At 41.6% G+C, this 6000-nt stretch overlaps 1 protein-coding gene across 1 annotated transcript in view; it reads left to right on the plus strand.

The window, feature by feature from the left end:
- Window positions 1-633, plus strand: part of STOX1 (storkhead box 1) — a 100964-nt gene extending 100331 nt beyond the window's left edge. The window contains exon 4 of the mRNA XM_073596475.1: window positions 399-633. Coding sequence (XP_073452576.1) covers window positions 399-555 — 157 coding nt within the window. The 3' untranslated portion in view covers window positions 556-633. The remainder of the gene's footprint in view (window positions 1-398) is intronic.
- The last annotated feature ends 5367 nt before the right edge of the window (window positions 634-6000 follow it).

The raw sequence follows: 6000 nt of genomic DNA on the forward strand, positions 1-6000 counted from the left end.
CTCCTGCCAGGTGCCCCCAGAGCAAGCAGCTTGCTCTGGAGGCACCCAAGCAGGTGTGCGCTCCTGAGCCGCGGCTCTGTGTGTTTATTCACACACTGATTTGCGGCTCGACCCCACACACTTTGTCTACTGTTTGGCTGCCAAAAGCCAATCAGGAGTGCAAGTCCCCCGGAGAGGCAAGGCTCTCATGGACATTGCTGGATCGAGAGGGGGCTGTGGGGGCGCTGCTGCTTACCTTTGTGCATAGAATACAACCGCTTTATTTCTACCACAAGGGAGCCAACAAGCCTCCTATGTGATAGCATTGGGCTAATAATTACTTTTGTTCCATGTTCCAGCATTGAATGTGTTTTCAAAAATACAAATTGGTTCTCAGTCTGCATTTCCTTCTCTTTTAGAACTCGGATAAGTCTTGCATCAAGCAACTCTGTGATTTTGGAAACTTTGAAGAAAAGGACATTTCTACAGAATCTGGAAATAAACGTCAGTAACAAAAATGATGGACTGCTTACTGCCAGCTCATTAATGAAGCTGACCCCAGCTATGAATGTATAGTATACAACCAACACACTTTTTGCTTTTGCATGTTTTTTAAATGAGAAAAGAAATGTATTTATTTTTACTCCTTGGTTTTCTGGTAGGTAAGGTGCTTTTTTCCATAAATACCAAGATGGCCTTGATATATTTATGTATTTTACAAAACTTTCTGGTATGCCTTAGGAGGATCTTTGTTCTATAATTTCAAGGACCCAAATTAATTTGCATACAAGGAAAACTACCTAAACAACTTATCAATTTTTATATATTTATTTTTCATTCAAGCTGGCCAACTGTGCACAGATCTTTAGTTGCAACTATCTATCGTGTAACAATTGCTGACTCTAAATTATTCAGGGAGATTTCTGTGACCAAAGCTACAGATCTTAACTGCTCATTCTTGCTTGTTGGTAAGAAGCCCAACTCTAGACGAAATATTTATTTTTGTTTTGGATAGTGGGAAAGGGTTGGAGCCCCTGCCAGATTATAGCTCCACCTGTGAAGATTTTATGTGAGTGATGGGAAATGTCTTTAACAGACAGACAACAGCAAAAACCTGTTTAGTAAAGTGGGGAAGGGTTAGAACTTGGAAAAATGTTTTTATTGCTGCCTCTCCCTTCTTGTCTCTGTGACAACTGCACTTTGTTTCTTGTATGAAGCCCGGCTTCTGAGGAAAGTAACAAAGGATTGAAACAATTGTGTCTTAATTGTACAAGGGACATAGGATGGAGTATTCATATACCTTGGGTATGCTGCTGCTGCTTTCAATAGACTGGACACTGGCAAGCAAAGCTGAAAGGGTTGACCTCTCGCACTTCAAGGCTGACTTTTGTTACTGTCGCGGGAGAATAGATGTCTATTCTCCCATGAGAGAAGAAAAGGCTTTTGTTTTAATTATCAAGATTCTTTTTTCATCTAGCAACATCTTCCTCCTTGTGGAAAATTTTTGCATGATATCCACCAGGCCAGTTGTTGCTTCCCTCTATCTTGAAGACCTTTTAGCCTCTCTGGATCTCAAGGATGCATACTTGCATGTTCATAACCTCCCAGCCCATCAACACTATCTGCAGTTTGCTGTGGGCATGCGACATTGCCAATTTGTTGCCTTTTCTCTTTGGCCTGTCCACTGCACATCTGGTCTTCACCAAGGTGCTAGTTCCGGTTATTGCTTTGCGTTGCTGAGATATCTGGATAAACTTCTTCTGAGGGAACGGCTAACAAGCACCCTGTGTGATAGCATTGGGCATGTGACAGGTCCTGTTTATGGAGACATCGGGAATGAGGGGTGTCACACCATCAGCACTAAAAAGTGATCCGGCAGCTTTACAGCTGCCTGGATCACTTTTACATTACAGGCAGGAGCTGGCTGAAGAAAACAAATACAAGTTCATGGCTGCAGTAGCTTGTTGTAAACCTTTTACAACTCAGACATGATAGTTTGGCCCCAAAACAATCGCACCCAAACAGGTTTTTTTTTCCTGTGCACGCCAGGCTGTTTCGACACCTGCCACAAGCATGCGTGTAATAAGCTAAATGGCTCAATACACCTAGTGGTCAGCAGTGCGGGACACAATTTATAGTCTATTGCTTGGACTGCCATGAGAGGTCCCAATACAGACACATTGCTTCCCAAATTACACTGCACTGGATACTCTTCTGTATTCAGTAAGCTGTGTTCATAACCATACCAAATATACTTTCATAAGAGGAACATTTTTTTAACCTTCCACAAGATCGGTAACATTAATTCGTTCGTGGTGTTTTTTTTGTTTTTTTTTATTAGGCGGTGATCTGCGATTTTTATCGGGACTGCGACATTGTGTCGGACAAATCGGACACTTTTGACACTATTTTGGGACCATTGACATTTATACAGCTATCAGTGCTAAAAATAGCCACTGATTACTGTAGAAATGTCACTGGCAGGGAAGGGGTTAAACACTAGAGGCGATCAAGGGGTTAAATGTGTTCCCTCAGCGTGTTCTAACTGTAGGGGGAATGGGCTACCACTGACATGACAGATCACTGTTCCCGATGACAGGAAACAGAAGATCCCTGTCATGTCACTAGGCAAAATGGGGAAATGCCTTGCCTTGGCATTTCCCCATTCTGCCTCTCTTCGCCGCAACCGCGGGCCACCGGCGGACATTATCCCGGGAATATGAAGGGACGTACGGGTACGCCTTTTGTGCACCTGTGCTATTTTGCTGACGTACATCGGCGTGCGGCGGTCAGGAAGCAGTTAATGTAGCCAAACACAGTAAAAGTTCATGTATCAGAAATGAGGTAGGTGCTTCAATGTGACGCGTGCCAATCTTTATTTAAAAAGGAAAAGTGCAGAAACCCACGGTAACCAACCAATTTTGTTACACAAATATTATTTTTGTAATATCAAATATGATTGGTTGTTTCCAACATATCATGGAGTCATTTATTAATGCATTTTTTTAAATTTATTTTTTTAAGGCAAGAAGTTTAAATACCTTAATTTGACCGGGTAAAACTTTTTTTTTTTTTTTTTTTTTTATCTCTTTATAGTAGAGTAAAAAAAGTGAGAGGAAAAAGCAGTACAGGGAGCCAATTCGTTCATGTGCTGACAAGAAGCATGCTGATTGGAAGAGAAAGTAGATTGACAGAGAAATTAGCTTATCACTTTTTTTTGCTTCTAGCTCACTGTCCAGACACAGAGTGTGATGAGTCGAGGACGACCTAGAATTAGAAGAAGTGGGCTGACGGGGCATTCAGGAATATTGCAGCAAAAGCTGGTTTTATCTTTTTATCATCTTTTTGGCTGGAGTTCTGCTTTAAATGTAGGCCCCATTACCATTCTTGTGTCTTATAGGGACATTCCCTGAACAAAATGTGATGCCCTTGATTTATCAGCAGTCTGTTATGCTTTTGTCAGCAAAAAGTGTTCACAGTCTGTTTGTGATTGCAATACAATTGTTGTCCCTAGCTATTCAGGAACTGTAACCCTCCCTTCTTGGCCAGCGATTGTGGGTAGGATCTCCCATGTAACTTGGCTTATAGCTTGTCATCCATTTCAGATCACATGGTGGAATAGTGCTGGTTTAGCCAAGCCCTGTGTCTCACATGTGTGTAAAGGGGAGCTCAGGGGCATTACATTTTATATAAATGTAACTTTAATCTGCTTTTCCCTCTGTGAACCAGCTGTTGGCTTCTGAAGAACCCATTTAGTACAATTGTTCTGGCTGTGGTAGCTCTGTTACTTCAGTTAGAGACGGCACAAGTTTGCTTTGAAAAAGCCCTACAGTCTTTTTTTCGTGATGTACATGTTCAGATTAACGAAAAGCTTAACTCAAGCCTTACCATCAGTTTTTCACACTTGTATGGCCTCCCCTTCTGTACTGAAATTACTTACTGACTTCAGTGCACACTGTTAGCGCCTCGCAGTTTTCTTTAGAAGAAAATTTCAAAGATCCAAACAACTGTTGACTGCCAGAATACCTGAAGAGTGGCTACATCCAATGAGATGCAGCCACTGTTTGGTTGTCATGTTTCTATCCAGTCTCCTTCCTTCTCCCATTTTTTTTTTTTTTTTTTTTTTTTTTTTGTTTGTTTGGCAAAGGATGTCAGGTGGAGTAGTGCTGACAGGGCTACCCACTAAGAGAATTTTGACTGGTTCATCAGGAACCAGCTTAAATTTGTGCAGTGTATGGCCAGCTTTAAAGTGGTTGTGAGCCTCTGACTTGAAAAATTAACAAGGCACCAAGTGTGATTTCTGTTTGCAATCTTGTTCCTCTGCTATCTTCATAAGTCATCTGACAGGTTGTGCAGAATTCCAAGAGATGGATGTGGGGGGGGCTGTGATTGGCAGCGTTAGTATGTTTTCCTATTAGACTGTGTAGAGGGGGTGTCCATTCCCTCCACTTGGTTCTCAGATTACACTTAGCTCTCCACTCTGAGCTGTGCAGTGTGAGACATCAGATCACCCATCTCTACCAGCACAAAAGCAGGTGTCACCCATCTCTACCCGCACACCAGGTCTGTGCAGTGGTTTTGCACAGAGCGGCCCCAAACCACCTCTTTTGGGGCCCCCCACCAGCGCTCTGAGTGTTCTCAAAGCAAGCCACATGCTATGAGGGCACTCATACTGGCTTGATCCTGAGCCGGGCTGTGTGCGTCTATAGGTACACAGGCTCAGCCCCCACTCCTCCCTCACAGGAATTGATTGATCACAGCAGGCCAATGGCTCCCACTGCTATCAGCAAAGTCTTTGAGTTCCGTAAGAGGGGAGAAAAGCTGCAGTTGGGGGGGGTGGTGAAAATTACCTTTTTAATACAGATAAACTTTTCATATGTTCATTTTAATAATAATGGGGAAGGATTAGAGCCTTTCCTCCCAGATTTTTTTTTTTTCTGGTCTTTGTCCCAGGTGGGCAGAAGATTTCCTCATCCTTTTTGCTTTTTACACCAGGCATAAAGAAGCAGTTAACCAACCTGATCACAAAGGAAACACAGGTCAGCAGCGACATTTTCTAAAAAAATTTGAATCAGTATTGCTTGGACCTTGAAAAAGGGGACATACCCTGAAAGCTTGTCCTAAAAAACTGGATGTTAGTGCAAATAAAAAAAAAAGTATCACGGACAGTACTCAATTTTCTCTGTCACAATTGCACTAATACGGCTACAATCACATCAAGTACACCAGGCAAGGAAGTCAGTCCACAGCATTTAGATGGCAATAAAAGCACTTTAGGCATTGAACCTCCATTGAGTTTTTGCTGCATATGTTGCCACTGAGTAGATCTCCTTTCTTTTGTTGTCACTCAGCCAGGAATTATCTCTCCAATAAGAACCTGAATAAAAATATGGCTGGATTCTAGTTCTTCCCCATTCAACTCAAATGGGGGGGAAAGTCCCGTTTATTAATTACCTAACTGGCACAGTTATACTTACGCTTTCGTTTTTGTGTAATTGTGTCCAGCTTTTAAAATTAATTTACTAGCAGGTTTACCTGACTTATGTTTTTAGTTTTGTCAGCATATGCAGTCAATCTCATGTGTGATAGTTTTTATTTTTCAGTCAAATCAACTTCAATTGGTGAGACTAAAGCCTTGTACACACGCTTAGATTTTCGGACGACTGAAAGTCAGTTTTTTGTGGCATGCTAGTCTCATGTCGAAAGTGAAGCGGTTACTCGCAATACCAACATTTTCGGATGACAGAATACAATGTCAGAAGTGACGTAATGTGTTGGATAGTTTTGTATGTATTCTATGCCTAGTCTTGCTTTTACGTTTTTTTCGGTTACTTTTTTTTTACTTTTTTTTTTTAGTATGAAAACTGTACTAATGAAATGAAAATGGGGCGTTGTGTACATATCTGACAAAAATGTTATTCTGCACATCCAGCTTTTGTCTGACAAAAAAGCAAAATCGACTGTCGAAAGAACCGTACTAACGATCCGAAAATCTTCAGACAGCTCGTCGTACTAATTTTT

Source organism: Aquarana catesbeiana, linkage group LG08, assembly GCF_042186555.1.
Source record: "Aquarana catesbeiana isolate 2022-GZ linkage group LG08, ASM4218655v1, whole genome shotgun sequence".
Taxonomy (NCBI): Eukaryota; Metazoa; Chordata; class Amphibia; order Anura; family Ranidae; genus Aquarana; species Aquarana catesbeiana.